The sequence below is a fragment of the Microcaecilia unicolor genome, chromosome 5, assembly GCF_901765095.1.
Source record: "Microcaecilia unicolor chromosome 5, aMicUni1.1, whole genome shotgun sequence".
NCBI lineage: Eukaryota > Metazoa > Chordata > Amphibia > Gymnophiona > Siphonopidae > Microcaecilia > Microcaecilia unicolor.
The window spans coordinates 306,387,191-306,407,879 of NC_044035.1; the positions used below are offsets into that span (position 1 = coordinate 306,387,191).

At 42.1% G+C, this 20,689-nt stretch overlaps 1 protein-coding gene across 2 annotated transcripts in view; it reads right to left on the reverse strand.

Moving 5' to 3' along the window:
• The window catches only part of NKD1 (NKD inhibitor of WNT signaling pathway 1), a 221,895-nt gene that overhangs the window by 70,992 nt on the left and 130,214 nt on the right, over positions 1–20,689 (reverse strand). For both annotated transcript variants that reach the window (XM_030204347.1, XM_030204346.1), the window contains exon 4: positions 14,433–14,490. In XM_030204347.1, the coding sequence (XP_030060207.1) occupies positions 14,433–14,490 (58 nt within the window). The remainder of the gene's footprint in view (positions 1–14,432; positions 14,491–20,689) is intronic.

Here is a 20,689-nt window from a genome sequence, read left to right on the forward strand (position 1 = left end):
TCCTTGAAGGCTACCGCCCTGTCTTCTCAGAAGCGCAGAAAAAGTCATGACTGGCTACACCAGTGTTTCCCAGCCCTTGTCACAATGAATATGCATGAGACAGATCCGCACGCCATATAGACAATGTATGCAAACCTGTTCCAATGATATCCACGGAGATATCACGAAACTGTCCAGAAGAGAGTCACGAAACACTGGGGTATATTATAAAGACCAACTTACAATTGGCTGTCACCAATTCCAGTGACATAAACTGCAGTAAAATCAGAAGCAGGTGGAAAGTGGGAGAAACAATACCAGTCAAACTGCTCCTTCCCTGTACAAGGCTGAAGTAAACAAAAGTGGCTCTTATTGAGTTCTAGCTTCTGCTCCTGAAGCAAGGCTGAGTCAACAATTCGCTCTCATGGTGTAATGCTTCTGAGGTTTACTTTGGTCTTTCTACAGTTCAAAAGAAACCACTAATGCATCAGCCCTCTTACTGAATACAATCTTAATCCCACAGCCTCAAGCCTTTTGTTGTTTACCAGTTAAGTCAGTAAAGACTAAAGGATTTAATCAAACTTTACATAAACATAGAAGTTAAACCCGACTTCTTTCTTGATTTGTTGAGAGTATTTTATCTCCTCTGCTTGGCAGATTTTGTGTAAGAAAGATTATTAACTTTATTACCTTAAAATTTTTTTTTAATATGTTATTTTTTAAAGGAAACAAAACTGACAATCTAAAATAAAACAACTATCTTTAATGGACATGTGGTTCTATTTTTAAGAGAAAATCCACTAAAGAGGCATATTAAGTCATACCCCTGTATTCATGTGGGGGTACCCTTGGGGTCATCTTTGACTCTTCTCTCTCCTTCTCTGCTCATATCCAGCAGATTGCCAAGACCTGTCGTTTCTTTCTTTACAACATCCGTAAAATCCGCCCCTTTCTTTCCGAGCACTCTACCAAAACCCTCATCCACACCCTTGTCACCTCTCGTTTAGACTACTGCAATCTGCTTCTTGCTGGCCTCCCACTTAGTCACCTCTCCAGTCGGTTCAAAACTCTGCTGCCCGTCTCATCTTCCGCCAGGGTTGCTTTACTCATACTACCCCTCTCCTCAAGACCCTTCACTGGCTCCCTATCTGTTTTCGCATCCTGTTCAAACTTCTTCTACTAACCTATAAATGTACTCACTCTGCTGCTCCCCAGTAACTCTCCACACTCGTCCTTCCCTACACCCCTTCCCGTGCACTCCGCTCCATGGATAAATCCTTCTTATCTGTTCCCTTCTCCACTACTGCCAACTCCAGACTTCGCGCCTTCTGTCTCGGTGCACCCTACGCCTGGAATAAACGTCCTGAGCCCCTACGTCTTGCCCCAACCTTGGCCACCTTTAAATCTAGACTGAAAGCCCACCTCTTTAACATTGCTTTTGACTCGTAACCACTTGTAACCACTCGCCTCCACCTACCCTCCTCTCTTCCTTCCCGTTCACATTAATTGATTTGATTTGCTTACTTTATTTATTTTTTGTCTATTAGATTGTAAGCTCTTTGAACAGGGACTGTCTTTCTTCTATGTTTGTGCAGCGCTGCGTACGCCTTGTAGCGCTATAGAAATGCTAAATAGTAATAGTAGTAGTACATTGAAAGAAGAATTGCTTTTCCTCCTTTGAATGAATGCAGATTACGGCTACCACTATGGGGTCCTTTTATGAAGCTACGGTAAGCGCTAACATGTGCGTACTGCAGCAAAAAAGGGCTTACCATAGGGTGTCCTGTGGTTATATTTGCAGGTGAGCACGCTACCCACCTGGAGACGGGTCTGGGGGTGGACAGTGGGTGTGTTCTGTGCTAATTGGTTAGTGCAGCTAAATTGCTGCATGCTAACCAATTAGCATGTGATTAGCATGAGAGCCCTTACCATCTATATAATGGGTGGCAATAGGGGCTCATAAGCTAATGGGAAAATTAGCACATGGCCATTAAAAGGCAAAATTGAAAAATCAGCCATTTTACTCTGGCGAAAAAATGACCTTACCCCCAAATTCTATATATGGCGTCTTGAGTTATGTGCACTAATTTAACCACAACTTAATTGATTAACAAACCAATCAGCACCAATAATTGATACTTGACAACCAATTAGTGGCACTAATTGGCTTTAATTAGAATTTACATGCACTAACCTTATAGGCATATTTTATAACGTGGGGCATGTAAATTCTAGTGTGCACAGTTGAAAAGGGGCGTGGCCATGGGCGGGTTTGGGCGTTCCATAAAACTATGCGCATTGTTATGGACTACACCCGATTTGCACCTAAGTTAGGTGCAGGTATTTAGGTCTGGGTTTAGGTGGCCTAAATTAGGCGCAAGAACGGCATATGTGCATATTCTATAAAGTGCACCTAACTTTAGGCGAAGTTTATAGAATAGTGCTAGTTGCCTGGTTTATTGGTGCTGATTTTTTCAGGTGCCATATATAGAATTTAGCTCTTAGTGCGAAGGCCACTTTTTACCACAGTTCAGTAAGCTATAGACCAGTGGCATAGCTACAGGGGACCTCCGCTTAGGGCTGAACTTAGACAGGGGCGACAGGGGTGGCCACACAGGCCTCATTTGCCTAGGGGCACTAGCAGCATCAGAGCCGTTACTACATTCCCTGTGGATAGGTGTGTCTCTCTCTCCGCTCTAAGCCACTTCTCGAGCTGTAGCACTTTTTCCCTCCCTCCGCTGTATGCATGCTGCAGGTGCTTCCCCCAGACCGGCCCCCACCTCCTCCAAAGAGGAAGTTATATCGGAGGAGGCAGGGAGGGTTTGGAGGAAGCAGTAGAAGCAAGAAACAGTCTCATGCATCTTTGCTATATAATACAGCAGCCGCCCTGGCCCCTACTTCAGTTCCATGCACATAGTTACACTGTGCACTGGGACTTAACGTCGAGATCAAATGGCTGACGCTAATTTAAAGTGGTCTGTGATTGGTGGAAGATTCAATAAGTTGTAAATAAAACTGTTGCCAAAAAATGCCGCCGCCATCTTGCATCGGTGAGAACAGGACGTGATACCGAGACGGTTGGTGGCTGAGAACTCTATCACGCTTTTTTTGAAGTACATGGTTATTGATTGAAGTTTTTTTCTACAGGGCAGATATCCTTGAGACAGCCTGAATTGCGAAACACGAAATCGTGTCGGATGACAGATCCCCTAAAGATCACACTCATTGAAGTTGAAGTTAAATGCTTTTCTAGCAACAAACTTTAAGAAAAATTAAGAGTGCCAATTAAATATATGGAGAATGCCTCAAATAAAAGAAATAGGAAACTAACAAAAATTAAAAAATGAACAAAATACAAAATCAAGCAGACCAATGAGGACTGGAGGAGTGGCGGCTAAAACTAATGTAGTGCCCCATAACTCTGATGACTGAGGTCTTCTGAAAAATTAAATTAAAAGAACTTAAGGTAAAATAAATTATCACAAGGATATATATTATTAATGTTAAGTACTACTGGGTCTTGTGCTATCTCAGACCCCGGGGAAAGTTGAATGACGTGGAGGGGTATAATCGAAGGGGACGCCCTAGTTTTTCTGAGGACGTCCTCGCAGGAACAAAATGGACGTCCATCTTTCGTTTCGATAATATGGTCGGGGACGCCCAAATCTGGAAATTTAGGTCGACCTTAGAGATGGTCGTCCTTAGACTTGGTCGTTTCTGATTTTCGGCAATAATGGAAACTAAGGGCGCCCATCTCAGAAACGACCAAATACAAGCCCTTTGGTCGTGGGAGGAGCCAGCATTCGTAGTGCACTGGTCCCCCTCACATGCCAGGACACCAACCGGGCACCATAGGGGGCACTGCAGTGGACTTCAGAAAAAGCTCCCAGGTACATAGCTCCCTTACCGTGTGTGCTGAGCCCCCCAAAACCCACTACCCACAACTGTACACCACTACCATAGCCCTTATGGGTGAAGGGGAGCACCTAGATGTGGGTACAGTGGGTTTCTGGTGGGTTTTGGAGGGCTCACATTTACCACCACAAGTGTAACAGGTGTGTGGGGGTGGGCCTGGGTCCGCCTGTCTGAAGTGCACTGCACCCACTAAAACTGCTCCAGGGACCTGCATACTGCTGCAATGGACCTGAGGCTGGCAAAAAATATTTTTAAATAATTTTTTTGAGGGTGGGAGGGGGTTAGTGACCACTGGGGGAGTAAGGGGAGGTCATCTCCGATTCCCTCCAGTGGTCATCTGGTCGGTTCGGACACCTTTTCGTGGCTTGGTCATAACAAAAAAGGACCAGGTAAAGTCGTCCAAGTGCTCATCAGGGATGTCCTTCTTTTTTCGATTATGGGTCGAAGACGCCCATGTGTTAGGCACACCCAAGTTCCCGCCTTCGCTACGCCCCTGTGAACTTTGGTCGTCCCCGCAACGGAAAGCAGTTGGGGATGCCCAAAATCGGCTTTTGATTATGCTGATTTGGGTGACCCTGTGAGGACGCCCATCTTGCGATTTGTGTCGAAAAATAGGCATCCTTTTCTTTCGAAAATAAGCGTGTGGCATATTCTTCAATTTCTGGAGATCTGTTCAACTAATAATAAGAAAAACAGAATTTATCATCTGCTTGTGCCTATTCAGTTCTAAGCGGGATACAACAACAAAGAAGACAGAACATATCTGGGAACTACATAAATAACAATAACATGTCTAACAATTACATAATAAAACAATCTCATACACAGAACCAGAAGCAAGATAGGTGAACATGATTAGCCCTAATTAAAAAAAAAAAAAACACCTAGTCTATCCTTATTCTGAATGAATCACATATTTATAAAATAAAAATGTTTTGATCCTTCTCCTAAAGTCCCTATAATTAGCTGAGATCCATATGGCTTGACAAACATTCTTATCTAATCCTGCCACATTAAAAGATAGCAAAAGTTCCACATTTTTGTCCTCTTCTTTCCTTGCAAAATTGGGTGAGCAAAGCAGTTGATGGCACTCCAATGTCCTCATGGAATATCAAGTTCTTCAGATTCCATGTTTAAGCCATCAGAGCAGAGGACCATGCAGAAAGCTACTGTGACCAGAAGAACAGGGTTACCTACCTAGAGGTGCATGCATATATTACTGAGTGCACAATACACAAAGGGATTCAGTGACGAAGTTATCTTGCAGGGTAGACTCACAAAACTTTTATGTGCAAGAAAGTTTTGCACGGCTAATATTTACATACAGAATAACACGCATAGACGTGAGCAGGCACTTTCATCTTCTTTGGATATGTGCAAACTGGGTACCCATTACTGCAGAACTTGTGTGTGCATATGTCCAGCAGACGTTTCCTGATTACTGTACAAATTCTGTGTATTTTAAATTTCTCTCATTTGTTAACTCTGGGTCTCATGCATGGAGCAAAAATAGGGCCACAAGTCAGTTTTTTCGATGGCCTCATGGAGCTCTTGGATAAGGGGGGAGTCTGGGTCTATTGCTAGTACTGCTGGGGGAAGTAAAGGAATAGGAGGTTATGCTGGGACAGGTAGGGAACAAGGATGCTTTTCTTTGGGGAGCAGGTGTCTGGTGTGGTACAGTGCAGAATTTGAGGCTATGTAGTTTACTTTGGGGCCTGTTTACTAACCCGCGCTATAGGTGCGCAAACCTTTTAGCGCTTGCTAAAAATGAGCGTGCGCTATCGATACAGGCACCAATTATATTCCTATCTGATGGTCTCTCTCTCTCTCTTGTTTTGTTCAATATATGTATAAGCCTTTAATGCTGTGGGGATGGGATGGGGGGAGGAGAGAAAATATAGAACAGAGAAGACAATGTGAAAAACTGAACAGCTTGAGTGTTTGAAGGTTGACTGTATATTTATTGGCTTGTTCATTAAAATCATTTCAACATAATTAGACAGTAAGTCATAGTTTAAATAGCGGAAGGTTTTCATTTTACCATTGCGATGTTATTCTGTTTGGGTTTTTTTTTAACAGGTTTGTTTTTTAATCCGCTATTAGAGCATTGCAAATTACCTCTTTGAAATGTGAACTGCCATAAGTAAGTTCATTATAATATTTTGATTGCTTGGCAGTTTCATATGCCTTGTGACAGAACTGCTCTGGAGACAGTAATATGTGACACCAATATATGGCAGTCATTCATTCTATATGGCTCTCTTTTTCACAAATGCCAAAGACTTTAACTCTAGTAGTGACATCGGCATCGGTCTCTGAATCAGTTGCTGAATTTATATTTTACGAATCACCATAAGCTATTTTGCAATCAAAACATTTGGAAATACCCAGATGTATTGAGAGACTCAGAAGAACTGGCAGCAAATTCGCTTGCACTGAACCAGCATTTTGCAACTAAGGTGTGGTGGTGGGGGGGGGGTATTCTTTTTCAAAGCTTCCTTTCAAATGTATTGTTTTAAAATTAATGCTCAAAAGTACAGTGGTGGAAATAAGTATTTGATCCCTTGCTGATTTTGTAAGTTTGCCCACTGACAAAGACATGAGCAGCCCATAATTGAAGGGTAGGTTATTGGTAACAGTGAGAGATAGCACATCACAAATTAAATCCGGAAAATCACATTGTGGAAAGTATATGAATTTATTTGCATTCTGCAGAGGGAAATAAGTATTTAATCCCTCTGGCAAACAAGACCTAATACTTGGTGGCAAAACCCTTGTTGGCAAGCACAGCGGTCAGACGTCTTCCGTAGTTGATGATGAGGTTTGCACACATGTCAGGAGGAATTTTGGTCCACTCCTCTTTGCAGATCATCTCTAAATCATTAAGAGTTCTGGGCTGTCGCTTGGCAACTCGCAGCTTCAGCTCCCTCCATAAGTTTTCAATGGGATTAAGGTCTGGTGACTGGCTAGGCCACTCCATGACCCTAATGTGCTTCTTCCTGAGCCACTCCTTTGTTGCCTTGGCTGTATGTTTTGGGTCATTGTCGTGCTGGAAGACCCAGCCACGACCCATTTTTAAGGCCCTGGCGGAGGGAAGGAGGTTGTCACTCAGAACTGTACGGTACATGGCCCCATCCATTCTCCCATTGATGCGGTGAAGTAGTCCTGTGCCCTTAGCAGAGAAACACCCCCAAAACATAACATTTCCACCTCCATGCTTGACAGTGGGGACGGTGTTCTTTGGGTCATAGGCAGCATTTCTCTTCCTCCAAACACGGCGAGTTGAGTTCATGCCAAAGAGTTCAATTTTTGTCTCATCTGACCACAGCACCTTCTCCCAATCACTCTCGGCATCATCCAGGTGTTCACTGGCAAACTTCAGACGGGCCGTCACATGTGCCTTCCGGAGCAGGGGGACCTTGCGGGCACTGCAGGATTGCAATCCGTTATGTCGTAATGTGTTACCAATGGTTTTCGTGGTGACAGCGGTCCCAGCTGCCTTGAGATCATTGACAAGTTCCCCCCTTGTAGTTGTAGGCTGATTTCTAACCTTCCTCATGATCAAGGATACCCCACGAGGTGAGATTTTGCGTGGAGCCCCAGATCTTTGTCGATTGACAGTCATTTTGTACTTCTTCCATTTTCTTACTATGGCACCAACAGTTGTCTCCTTCTCGCCCAGCGTCTTACTGATGGTTTTGTAGCCCATTCCAGCCTTGTGCAGGTGTATGATCTTGTCCCTGACATCCTTAGACAGCTCCTTGCTCTTGGCCATTTTGTAGAGGTTAGAGTCTGACTGATTCACTGAGTCTGTGGACAGGTGTCTTTCATACAGGTGACCATTGCCGACAGCTGTCTGTCATGCAGGTAACGAGTTGATTTGGAGCATCTACCTGGTCTGTAGGGGCCAGATCTCTTACTGGTTGGTGGGGGATCAAATACTTATTTCCCTCTGCAGAATGCAAATAAATTCATATACTTTCCACAATGTGATTTTCCGGATTTAATTTGTGATGTGCTATCTCTCACTGTTACCAATAACCTACCCTTCAATTATGGGCTGCTCATGTCTTTGTCAGTGGGCAAACTTACAAAATCAGCAAGGGATCAAATACTTATTTCCACCACTGTATGTGTCCTTTGCACCTTCCCAGCTGTCAGCCCTTTAAGCTGCTAAGAGATTAACCTTTTGAATATTTTAGATCTTCTTGACTAGTATTAAGACTCTAGTCCTATAAAACGAGAGCTAAGAAAATAGCTCTTTTGAATTTATTTCCTTGTATTTTGTTGTTGATAATTTCAGGCCTTTATTGATTTATTAGTAACTGCTGAGAGTCACCCCATTTTGTGGACTTGTTTTTTGTTGGGGAATAGCTCTACCATTTTGCCCAGAACCAACAACAGGCTCATTAGGGGGTCATTTTACTAAGGTGTGTTGAAAAATGGCCTGCGGTAGTGTAGGCGCAGGTTTTGGATGTGCGCAGAATCATTTTTCAGTGCACCTTAGTAAAACGACCCCCTAATGAGCCTCTGTTGGTTCTGGGCAAACTGGTAGAGCTATTCCCCAACAAAAAACAAGTCCACAAAATGGGGTGAATCTCAGTAGTTACCAATAAATCAATAAAGGCCTGAAATTATCAACAACAAAATACAAGGAAATAAAGCCAAAAGACTTGTGGCAAATTAAGCCGAAAACGGACGTGCAGCAAAATCAAAACTGCCAAGTGTCCATTTTGGGTCTGAGACCTTACCGCCAGCCATTGACCTAGTGGTAAAGTCTCACGCAGTAACTGGGTGGTAATGACCTACACGTGCCAAATACCACTTGGCACGTGTCCGATATGCACGGCAGAAAATAAAAATGATTTTTTTTGGCCGTGTGTATTGGACACGCATCAAAAATGAAATTACTGCAAGAGCGACGCAGTAGCTGTGCAGTAACTCCATTTTGGCACGTGTTGGGCACATGTAGATCCTCACGTGGCTTAGTAAAAGGGCTCCAAGATGATAGTTTCCAAGATGAGCTCTGGAGCCCTTTTAAAGATTGTGTTCACTAGTCACATTTCAGTCTTCAAGAACCAGGTCTGCAAATTTACATTTCTGCTCTTTCAGAACTTTGAGGTAATTATCACAAGGTCCTGGTGATTTGTTATTTTTTTCAATTTCCTCTATTACATCTTCCAGTTTTACAGTGGTTTGCTGCAATTCATCTAAACCATCACTTTCAAAAAATGTTACCAGTCTGGTTAGCTCCACAATGTCTTCTTTAATAAAGTTTAAAGCAAATAATTCATTCAGTTTTTCTGTTGTGGTCTTGTCCTCCCTGAGTGCCCTTTTATTCGTTACTTATATATGGATGACATACTACAACTTGTAATATATCCTCTTTAAGCTATTAAATCAGTTTTAGAGCCATCTCCATGTTGATGCTAATCTTCATGGATATATTTTCTCTGTCAAAATAGTTATCTGATTTGATAAACTTGATATTGTGCTATTCACTTTTGGGATCAAACCCCATTGGTTCATCACTTCTTCTGATAGTCTAATCAACTTAGATAGAGACTTTGGAGTAATACAATTGCAGTTTTTCTGAGCTGCAGTCCATTCCTTCCTTATAATCGTCCTTAGAGTAGAATGAATAGTAAGCCAAATATTGTATCTGGCAAGCATCCCTGGAATGTGATCCATCTTGTTCTTCTCAGGCACCTTTGTATCTCTGGTATTAGCTTATACTGCCCCTTAGAAGTTGGAAACACAGACTCTGGAATTGTTAACATGATTGTACCCTTGAAGCAGCCTTTTTAGGGCAAAATGTGGACTATGTTGGGTGTAATTTCTTAATAAAGGATTGTTTTGGTGAAGGAACCTGTCATGGACATCTGCTTCTTTCTGTGTGACCTGCTCTGCAGTTCTGAAGATCCTCTCTAGTCTTCTCTGTTCTAGGATTAGAGATAATCACTGCTTTTTTAGACCCAGCGTTTAAACAACCGTCCTCTGGTGTTCCTACTTAGTCTGAGGATGAGTGGCTGCAGTTATACACCATACTCAGGGCTATGGCCCTTTTCAAACTCCAGTAAAGTCTCATCTATCAAACTCTCTGCACAATCACAGTGACTGCTCAGACAGATCTCAATCTCATTATGGAGTCACCCTGCTCACTGATGTGCAGAACAGAAGTCTGCAGCATGCGAAGTCTGCTACTGTACACCAGCAGTCCAATATGAAGACTTGGAAGAAGAACAGCAAAAGTGATCTTGAGATACCGTAAGAAACATGGGAAATATTTGACAACTAGTACTGAGCAAGGCCAGTGAAATGCTAGAGGGCCAATGCTAGAGGGCCTAGAGAAAGGCAAATAATGTTACTACCACTATACGAATATTTGGTAGCACCACATGTGAAATACTTTGTCCAGTTTTGGAAGCCACATTTCCAAAATGAGATAGAGTGACCATATACTGCATGGGTCAACCCTAAGTTGGGTGCACAAGTTTGGGCACAGATCGCAGATTCATGTGTAAGTTAATTAGGAGATAATTATTGGCATTTTAACAAGCAGTTAATTAGCTGCAATTAGCAGTTACGTGCAGATCTGCCCTATGCCCTATTCTATAACCAATGGCGTTCCTAGGGGGGCGGACACCCGGGGCGGCACCCCGCCCCCCCGGTGCAGCACCCCCCCCCCCCTGATGCAGTGCAGACCCCCCCCCGGGTGCACACCGCTGGGGGGGGGGTGCCGCAGCACGCGCCTGCTCAGAGTTCCCTGACTTCGCGCGTTCGCTGCAGCTCCCTCTGACTCGGAACAGGAAGTAACCTGTTTCAGGGCAGAGGGAGCTGCAGCGAACGCGCAAAGTCAGGGAACTCTGAGCAGGCGCACGCCGCGGCACCCCCCCAGCAGCGTGCACCCAGAGCGGATCGCCCCCACCGCCCCCCCCCCTTGGTACGCCACTGTCTATAACATGCACACCTTGACTGGAGGAGTAGCCTAATGGTCAGTGCAGTGGTCTGAGAACTGGGTTTGATTCCCACTGTAGCTCCTTGTGACTCTAGTCAAATTATTTTAACCCTCCACTGTCCCAGATACAAAATAAGTAGCTGTATAAAATATGTAAACGCCTAAGATTGTAACCACAGAAATGTGGAATATCAAATTCCATCCATTTTCCCTTTCCATCCCCTAAATTTCATAGGGGGTCTTTTACTAAGGCGCGCTAGCATTTGTAGTGAACGCTAAACGCTAGAGATGACCATGTATTCCCATGGGCGTCTCTAGCATTTAGAGTGCGCCTATTTTTAGCATGTGCTAAAAACACTAGCGCACCTTAGTAAAAGACCCCCATGGTGCATAACTCCAAAGGGGACATTCCCAGAACTTAGATGCAGTGTTACAGAATACTTGCATTTGCGCACCTAACTGCCATTCATTAGGCTTCAGTATTTACACCAGCCTTTGGCAGGTGCAAATGCTCGCTAAGCTAACAGAGTGCCCTTTACAGAACACAATATTCTGAAAACTTACTTTGGGCCAGTTATTGAATTCCCCTCCCCCCCCCCCCCCAGTCTGAAAGGCATCTACCAAAATGGTGGGGCACTGGCACCACAATCCATGAGGTGTGATTTAAAGACCTGGATATGTCTATACTCTAGAGGGCAGTAAAAAAAATAGGGAATATGATTAAAAAAAAAGTTTAATAAACTCAAAAATACACAAAGGAATAGATTCTACATATCAAGGCTAAAAAATGGGCACCGAAACAAAATATACCTAGGCATATTCTATAAAGTACACCTAAATTTAGGCATACTTTATACAATAAGCCTAAATTTCTGTGCAGTTTATAAAGTATGCCAAGTGCCCATCCATGTGACTAAATTTAGTCGTGAGTAGTTACGCCAAGTAAAACTTGGTATAAATGCCATCTAAATTAGGCACAGACCAGGTGTATTCCAAACCAATGTGCATAGATTTTAAAAACGCCCACGACCTGCCCATTCCATGCCCCCTTTTCAACTATGCGACTTAGAATTTACATGCATCATGTTACAGAATATGCTTAGACAGTTCTGCGAGTAAATTCTAATTAATGCCAATTAGTGTCAATAATTGCTTGTAAAGTACCAATTAGCACTGACTGGCTTGTTAAGCTAATCTAGCTATGTGTGCAAATCCAGAATACAACCTGATTGGCATGCACAACGTTAGGTGCCATATATAGAATCCGGGGGAAAATGCACAAGAGGTGTGCAATTTTGACTAAGGTAATGGTTAGAGGGTGAAGGAGCTGTTGAATGCCTCTTTCATCCTGTCTTAATGTTGAGCATAAATGAACTGTCAAATATCATGTACATGAGCCTAGATAGATCAACACCATTCTTTTGGCAAGAAATACAGAAAATGATAGTTAACAATGGAACTTTTATGATAAATGCAGAGTGCTCAGCCACAACTGAGAGCAAACCAAAGAATCAGTTTAAAGTTTTGAGCACAAAAACACAAGTACAGAAAGTAAATGACACTATTTAGATCTCATTATTATTTGCGGCCACTGTATAACGGTAAACAACAAAAAGTATGATCTGTGATTCCCCATTATACAAAATCATAAACATAATATCACAAGAAAAGCCATGTTGAGTCAGACCAAGGCCCACAGAGCCCAGTATCTTGTCCTGGACAGTGACTAGTATAGGACACAAGTACTCAACAAGTACCCAGATACGCTAACCGCTGTTACCACATCCTTTGCCCAAGGACGTGGTAACAGCAGTTAGCGTATCTGGGTTTAAAAAAAGGAAAAGTCCATAGTCTGCTATTGAGACAGACATGGGGAAGCAATTACGTAGCCTGGGATTTGTAGCATGGAATGTTGCCACAGTTTGGGTTTCTGCCAGGTACTTGTGACCTGTCTTGGCCACTGTTTGGAAGCAGAATACTGGGCTAGATGGACCACTGGTCTGGCCCAGTATGGACCACTGTCTGACCCAGTATGGCTACTCATGTTCAGTTTCCAAAAAAGTAGACTCATTTCTCCTAGCTCAGTTCCAGAGATATGTGACGGCTTTCTCAAGTCTCCCTGGCTAATAATTTTTAAGGACTTTTCCTCCAGCAACTTATTCAAACCTCTTTTGTACCCTACTACAGGGCTCATTTACTAAGCTGTGGTAAAAAGTGGCCTTAGTGCACCCTTACACAGGTTTTTCTCACATGCTAAGGCCATTTTTACTGCAGCCATAAAAATGGCTTTTCCTATTTTTTTTTGTATCAATAGCCATGTACTAATGATCTGGGCAAAATAATCTGGCTGAATGAGTGCACATGTTAAGTGAGCAGAACAGTTTAGTACAGCTCTGATCAGGCTTGGGAACTTGCTCCTGACGAAGCTGAATATGTGAAACGGGCAGCTCCTTATAGCTTTAAAAGATAAGTTCCCAGCTTTTGTCTCTGCCCCTTAAGAGGTTTGTTTAATTTTAGAAAATTTGAAAAAGTACATAAAAATTGTGTTGCATATTATAAAAGTGTTGCTTTGAATAAATGAGGTATAGGTAGGGTGTTTTTTTAGACTAATGATGGGAATGATGTAAGATGGTTGTACAGGGCTTATACCACTATTGAGGTCTTTTTTTTTTCCTTTGACCTGGGTTTGAATATCAAGTGGGTTTAAATATATAATTGCAGTGCAATTTGTTAATTTGTTAAGTATAGATTTCTCATACAGTTGGTTTTTGGATTGTCCTGGTGTTATAGTGAGGATATTCATCACCTTGTCATGCACTAATGTTGTAAATGCTGGTGCCCAAGTTATGCGAGATTACCCAGTTTGCTGTAACTATGCACATAACTTTTTGGAATGTGCCTGACATGCCATGCCCCCCCCCCCCCCCTTTGGGTTACATGCTATGAGAATTAAGTGCCCTCTCTTATAGAACTGTACTTGCATCTGGCTGTGTGCTAATTGTAATAAGTGCCAATTAACATCAATAATTGGTTGTTGGCACCCAATTATTGATGGTTAAGAGCTTGTTAACCAATTAATATCTGCGCACATCTTGGGCAGCGCACCCACATTTGGGTGCTATATATAAAATCCAAGGGTATGCATATACCTCTGGCATTTAAGCATGAGCACTTACATCAGCTCTAGTATATACCCAGTTACTCTAGTAACTCTTATAGATTAGTACTCTTATAGAATAGGCTCTAGTATATATGGTACCCAGTTACTCTAGTATTAGAACATAAAAACATAAGCATTTCCATACTTAGAGAGACAAAAGGTCCATCAAGCCCAGTGCCCAGTTACTCTAGTATTCTATAAAAGAAAATAGGCTCTAGTATATACCCAGTTAATCTAGTATTCTATAAGAGAAAATAGGCTCTAGTAGATATCCAGTTACTCTAGCATTCTATAAGAGAAAGTAAGCGTCCATTTTCCTTTCTAGAATAGGTGCCTGGATATAGAATTACCCCCATGGTGACAAGCATCTCTAGACACACATATTAATAACAGAACTGAAAGAAACTATTGCCACAATACCTTCGAGATGAAAATGCTCATCGCCTATTGTTGCTCTGCAAACACCATCAGATGGATCCTGTAGTAAAAATAAAAAATGCAAAACATCTTTACAACAATTCAAGTATTTATAATTAATTAGGCAGGTCAGTATTTAAACTCCATGATTGGTGCTTGTTTTAAATACCAGCTAAGGTGTTCAAATTATTCACTAATATCCAACACCACTATCCAAATAGCAAGCAGCACCAACTATCCAGGTAGAGCGCCCGCTATCAGAATAGCAATGATACTCAACCCTCTACCCAAGAGGGGGGGGGGGGCGGGGGCAACCTCAGTTCTCGACTGGGCTACTACTCAGTTGGGTTTTCAGGATTTCCCCAATGAATATGCATGAGATCTATTTGCATACAATGGAGGCAGTGCATGCAAACAGATCTCATGGATATTCACTGTCATACTAATTGTCGTTAGATCTCATCTATATACCTCACTAAAATACATATAAATGGTGGTGGTAGACTTTGGTCCTGGGGAACTGAGGAACTGAGTTCAATTCCCACTTCAGGCACAGGCAGCTCCTTGTGACTCTGGGCATGTCACTTAACCCTCCATTGCCCCAGGTACAAATAAGTACCTAAGCAGCATTGAGCCTGCCATGAGTGGGAAAGCGCGGGGTACAAATAATAAAAAAAAAAAACAACAACAAAAACATATAATGTTCCCAATTTCACTGCACGGAAATTATTTAAAACCCAACATTCTCTACAAACCCAAGTCAGTTCAAGGGTCAGGACTTCCAAATATCACTTTGAATGAGCCATGTCGGCAAAAGCGCATAGACAGCTGCTAGCGCTGTTTCATAAACAGACACCTTAGATTGTGAACCCTCCAGGGACAGAGAAAATACCCAGTGTACCTGAATGTAACTCACCTTGAGCTACTACTGAAAAAGGTGTGAGCAAAAATACAAATAAATGACTACATGTCCTGAAAGCTTACATTCCTCACCATCAGCACATACATGCCCCATTTAACACTCTCCCCCCCCCCCCCCCAACGTAACCCTCAGCTTTCTTCCCACCCCTGTCATTACCATTCTCAACTCCCCATCCTTGCTAATTATATCTCCTTACCACCAGCTCCAATGCTCACTGTTGGAAAAGCTCTTCAGTAGAGTCAGTGGGAAGAGGAGAAGAAAGGCTCATGTAAAGCTTATGACGCAGTGTAGAAAAGGCCCAAAAATCAGGTGGAGGAGTTTAGGGCAAATAAAGGAAGGGATGAGAGAGGTCTAGGCACAGTGATGTATTTTGGTATTTATTACCTTTTTTTGCTTTAGGTGTTTTATTGGTATTTATCAATTAAAATCTAAAAACAGAAGTCTAACTTATATTGCAAGGGCGTGAAATACAAGACGCTACACGCGTCAACCTTTTCTCACACGAGCACACAACTTTGGAATACACTGCCGCGCAACCTAAGAATGACTCATGAACAAGCCTCCTTCCGCAAATTACTGAAGACTCATCTGTTTGAAACAATTTATGGCAAGAGCCAAAACACATAGAGTCCACACTCACTGATCATCAATGCTCCATACATCCACTTCTAACCTTCATCCCCGTAATTCCACATCACTCATACATCTGCTCACAGGAATATGTACACCATATATCTCTGTGTCTTAACACTGCCCTCTAAGCTTCCCATTGTCTCTTTCCAACGTTTCAATGTTGATCTCCCATTGTCATATTCTTAATGATACTTTGATGGTCTCACAAAACTTGCACAATGTAACCTATAACCAAGTTGTAACAAATGTATTTCCATTATTCATATCTTATTGTAAGCCACACTGAACCCGCAAAGAGGTGGGAAAATGTGGGATACAAATGCAATAAATAAATAAATAATACATTAAATGATGCCTCAGTTAATTACAGCAAGTCCAGTCCCAGTAAGTTTAGTTATCTGCTACAGATTCCACTGCATCTTGTCCATCTTGTTAACAAGAAGGGAACAAAGAATGCTGACAGCCACACATCTTGATTACACTTTTTCTATTGCAGCTGTGTTTGCATACAGCTCTCCTGAACTAGCAGAAGCAAATGGTCCTATCTACTTCCCTTCCTCCATCAAACTACATTCCTTCTATGATTACTTGCCTTTTAGCTCTTAGAGGGTAAAGGTACTTCTATCATTAGAACTTCAATCTCGATATGTCCACTAGCTTGTAAGCTCCACAGAGTATCTTATGTGTATCTGTACAGTGCTGTGTTCAGTTTGCAGCACTTCATAAACATATAATAACAGTAGAACAACAAGACTGGTTACTCAGGCAGGTAGACAAGACACATTTTAGATTCAATGACATCCTCAAGTATAGCCTTAAAATTTGCAAGCTGGACTTCATTGAGTTAGAAGGTCATGACCTTGGAGAGGGGCAGATGGAGACAGCTGTCATTTGACTTGGAAACCATGCAAATATGAGCACAAACAAAATGAATGAGAGAAAGGCTAATTCTGTATCATCATCATCACCTACAGGTTTCACCTGCATCACCTGTGGTCTTAGCTGAGGGTCACATCAATGGATGCAAATAGCAGTCAAAGCAAGCTGCTAAGTACTCATAGGATGCCTGACCTTTTTTGTAACAAGGCTTCCTTTGTTTAGAAGGCAAGGATCCAAAGAAGCTTAGTAGTGGTGATTAGATGGCAAAACCAGTAATTGGGAAGCAAAGCCAGTGGTGAGCAGACTTCTGTGGTCTGTGCCCTGATTGGGGCTGGACAGATTCAGCTTCAGTAGCTGAAGAACAAGGCCAGTGCCAGGAAGACTTCTACTGTCTGTGCCCTGATCGTGGCTGGACAGGTATTGATAGGCTGGAGTGGGGCTTCGATGACAACTTCAGAAATTGGAGAACAAGGACAGAGCCGGGCAGACTGCTATGGTTCATGCCCTGAAAATGGCAAAGCCAATCAAGATCAAATGTAGTATCACATCATTCCTTATGCTATGGATTTATCTTGTTGAGCAGACTGGATGGACCATACAGGTCTTTATCTGCCGTCAACTACTATGTTACGTATATTCAGTGCCATTATCTTTATGGATAGTGGTGCTAAATATACAGGTTAAGCATTTAACTTAATCCAGTGACCATGCTATGCTTACTGAATATGTATAATGTAGTGACTGTGCTGGCACTAAACACCTAGTTTAGGCCTGTTATTTAGCTACCTTGTTCCTGCTATTCATTAGTTTTCTCTTGAAGTTGTTTAACATTGTCAGACAGTCTTACTAACCAAAATCTGAGATTCAGTTTTGACTTCGAGGATTCCAACTTGATGTTTCAATGACTAAATCTGTGTTTAAGGTTTTTTAAAGCTTCCAGTCTCAAATTTAGTATTTGTAGATGGCTTCATACCATCTTCCAAATGTCCTCCTGCATGAACTCCTTTTTGCAGAGCAGTGACCCCCTCTTGCTCCAATTCTGACCTCTCTCCTCCAGCTCATTTGACTCACACACTCTCTCCATTTCCACAGCTTGCAAGGTTTTGGTTGGAAGGTAACACTGAGAACTCTCTTCCCCATATACCCTGGCATTTCTCACAATCACCATAGCTTCAGAGGTGGAAACACACACACATTTTTGGGTCCCCTGGCTGCTGAAGCTACTGCTACTAAATCATCCATTTTCTCTATGAAATCTTCAGAGGAAGAAACCATCAGAATCTTCTTGAGTTTGGGTACAGTCCCAGAGAGAAGAAAAACAACAATCTTCAAGAAGATGAACCAGGGACTCCTTCAAAGGTTAATGCTCTTTTACTGCTTAGCAGCCATCTTGATTCTTCCCATAAAGTTGGAATTTTAATGATGAATTACTGTACTTTTTTATACCATGGATTTTCCATTTTATCCACAAAGGCCCTTTAGGTTGTGCAAAATGTAATTGCACATTTGATTTCAGGTATCAGGCGCCATAAACATGTGCGCTCGATTCCTTCCCAACACTGTTAGCTGCCAGTTAGGCAACAATGTGCCTTTAACCTTGGTGTTTAAGGCCTTGCAATGATGCACCTGATCATGAAACGTACTTGGACCGCTATTTAACAATCACAGAAAAAAGTGATCTGAAAATAAAGGGTTATTAGACATTCCAACTGCCAGTTTGGGTATGCTAAGTAAGCAAGCCTTTTCAATCGCTGAGCCATTAATTTGGAATATTCTGATAGATTAACTTTGATTGAAGAACAGCTTGTTGAGATTTAGGCATTTATTCAGGCTTTTTACTGTCCAACAAGAGAGGATATACAGTTTTCACTCAATCTCAATTTGTTTGACTGATCAATGAGCGATATGTTGGCATGGCTTTGATGTGTGTGTGTGCGCGCGCATGCATGTATGTATGAACTCATTTTGTATAAATTTTGTGATTGATCCATGTATGTTTTAACTTGGAGTTTTATACATGCTGTCAACTTATGTTTATTTGTATTTTTCTGCACTGCTTAGAATTACACATTCCACACAAAGTATAAATGACTATAAACACCAAAACACTTAGCTGAACAGTTCAGAAGTGGCTGCCAGATAGTAAAGTAATTATCTTCTCATGCTGTTGTTCATATACAGATAAGGAAAGCAGTCCAGAATTTTTCAGGATTACAAACCAACAGATCCCACCTCTTCCCGGATTCTAATGCAGAGATATGAATCAAAACTAAATTCAAATTAGGACGAAAAGAGAACTGCATTAATGCACCAGAGCAGGGAAATACAAATATAGGGGCCCTTTTACTAAGCTGCGTTAAAAAGTGTCCTGCGCTAACATGGGCGCCTGAAAGCGGCACACTCTAGGTCAGTTTGTACTGCAGTGTGTAAAAAGGCCTTTTTTTTTAAAATGGGACATTAAATGGCCGTGCACTAATATTAAAAGTAGCGCACGGCTATTTACTGACTGAGCCCTTACTGCTTCTATTTACTTGGCAGTAAGGGCTCATGCACTACTCGTGCAGTAATCAAGCAGCACGCGGCAATGTGGCCGTGCTGCCGATTACCGCCAGAAATGACCTCCACATTAGAAAATTATTTTCTACCACAGGAAACTGTGCACGCCAACTTCGGAACTACCACCAGTGTCCTGGAATTTTCTGATCTTTTCTTTTGGGTCTGCTTATTTCTGTGTGTTTCTGTGAGTTTCCACTGATAGTTGCAAGACAGGAATTTCTGGCTGACCACAAACTGACAAGACCATTGCCATGACATCCCAACCAACTGTCTTGTTACAAACAAACTGACAAGACCCCCCGCTGTCATGACATCCTAACCAACTGTCTTGTTACAAATGAGCAGAGGTGTGGCAAGGATTGTTACAAATATAATATACTGAGCAGAGGTATGGCAAGGACCCCAATACACCTATCACAATTCTTAGGTGAACTGCGGGACTTCTGATTGGTGCAGGACAAGAGAGAGGTGGGTGGGAACTACAGTTCTATAAAGGTACTAAGCAGACAAAGAGACTCTGAAATAGTCCGGCTGGCAGGAGAGTTTCATATCCTTACCAGAGCCTATTTTCCAAGGGGGTGTACTCCCCCCCCCCCCCACACACACACACTGTAAGTACTAATTCTTTGCAGCTAAGAATCTTTCACACATTCTTTCTCTTCTTTCTCTCAGCTCTGTGACCTTTGTATGTCAGTGAGAAATAACCTTTCCTTCCTTCTTTTTCTCTAAGTTCAGACTGATTCTTTTACAAATACCAAAGCTACTGTTGTTAGGCTCTGTTCTATAAAACTACTAATGCCAAGAGAAAATACTATTTCTTGTTCTGTTGCAGTGAGTAATAAAGATTCCTTTCTTTCTAACTTAGGCCCAGATGCATCAACCAAACATAAAAAAAAGCAAAAACGTAAAGGCTGTTACCGAATTTTAAAAAACGAACAATGCAGCAAAAAAACAAGTCGCACATGTTCAGTGCGGTATTGTAAAGTACAATGCATCAATCTGGTGGAATCCCCGTCGGTAATCGGCCCCTAAAGCTTGCGCAGAGCAGCCAAGCGTTATGCTGGCTGCTCTGCGCAAACAAAACAGCAAAAGTAGAGGCTGACAAATGCGCAAACCAATAGGGAGATAATATCAAAAACCAGTTTATTCAGAATATTCATATCAATGTCAAGGACCTGACAAAAGAACAGCCAACCGATCAGCAAACACCATGCGACAAGATTTTTTGGTCTCTCTGTGGATTAACTTGCATACATAAAAGAATTATTCA